At 49.4% G+C, this 1,200-nt stretch overlaps 1 protein-coding gene across 1 annotated transcript in view; it reads left to right on the plus strand.

Annotated features, from left to right (window-relative positions):
• Positions 1 to 1,200, plus strand: part of FBLN5 (fibulin 5) — a 29,934-nt gene that overhangs the window by 10,530 nt on the left and 18,204 nt on the right. Inside the window, 1 exon segment of the mRNA XM_018558495.1 lies at positions 429 to 668. Coding sequence (XP_018413997.1) covers positions 429 to 668 — 240 coding nt within the window.

Consider the following 1,200-nt stretch of genomic DNA (forward strand, 5'->3'; position numbering starts at 1 on the left):
GGTGTCATTGTAACCAGATATTCAATCATCTCTTAGTGGTCAGAATGTTATGGCAGATCGGTGTAATCTCGCACATCTGCTCTGTGGTGGTCACAACAAAATCTCAGTACTACCTCGTGGGGTTGTGATGGGTTAGGTCTCACCCGGGCTCTGAGGATATAGACACTTTTGCATCTTGCTATAAGAGGTCACCATGGGGGGGAGGGAAGGCTTCCTCTAAGGGGTCCCTGGCTGTAAGCACTACGCTTAGTGTAATGGTAGGTCATCTTATGGGCCACTTTTTACCAGTTCAATAATACACTGGGAGTATGAAATATTGCACACTAGTGGAGCTGTTCTTATCCTGCATGTATGGACTCTGCACGGTATCATCTCTGTGGTCCTGTATACAATGCCATAAATATTTGCTTTCTATATCCCGTTTACAGACATAGATGAATGTCGGATCATCGCCGATGCTTGCCGTGGAGACATGGCCTGTGTCAATCAAAATGGTGGCTATCTCTGCATCCCCCGGTCAAGCACTTTCAGAGCACCGTACCGCACCCCTTACCTCCCCGCTGTCTCGCCTCTGGCTCCTCCGATCTCATCCCCCAACTTCCCGTCACCATCCCGACCCCTCATATGTCGCTTCGGCTACCAGATGGATGAAAACAGCCAATGTGTCGGTGAGATATTCTTATAAGCCTCTCAAAATAAGCGTACCTGTCATACACATAGTCTGCCTAGGAACACAATGGTACATAGAAATTGCCGCTGTTGTGTTGTATGTGGCTGCGGGGGATTGCAGAGACCTGGGATAAAGTCAACTTAGCGAACTGTCTGGCTTAGGCACAGCGGTGGCAGAGCCATGAAAATATGGAAGGTCAATCAAGTGGCATTATAGAAGTTACACCCAGATAATAACTCGGGAGGTGCACTGTACACTTTAATTCCTATTTAAAGTAAGTGGTTGGAACATGTGCACCATTCCTTTCCCTTACTATGAAGACACGGGAATGAGTATTGCTGCCAGTGCTCTGCCAGCACCCACCGTTCCAACGCTCCAGCCTTCATCCCTCATCATTCTTATTGAAACATCTGTCCTCAGCCAGCTGGCTACCCCCTGGTCTAATTTGGCTGAGTTGCAGTGGGTAAAACTCCAGACAGACATTGACAGATGACCCCCCCCCCCCCCCCCCCCCCCACCCCCCCCCCCTC

Source organism: Nanorana parkeri, unplaced genomic scaffold, assembly GCF_000935625.1.
Source record: "Nanorana parkeri isolate BGI_ZX_2015 unplaced genomic scaffold, ASM93562v1 scaffold344, whole genome shotgun sequence".
Classification (NCBI taxonomy): Eukaryota; Metazoa; Chordata; class Amphibia; order Anura; family Dicroglossidae; genus Nanorana; species Nanorana parkeri.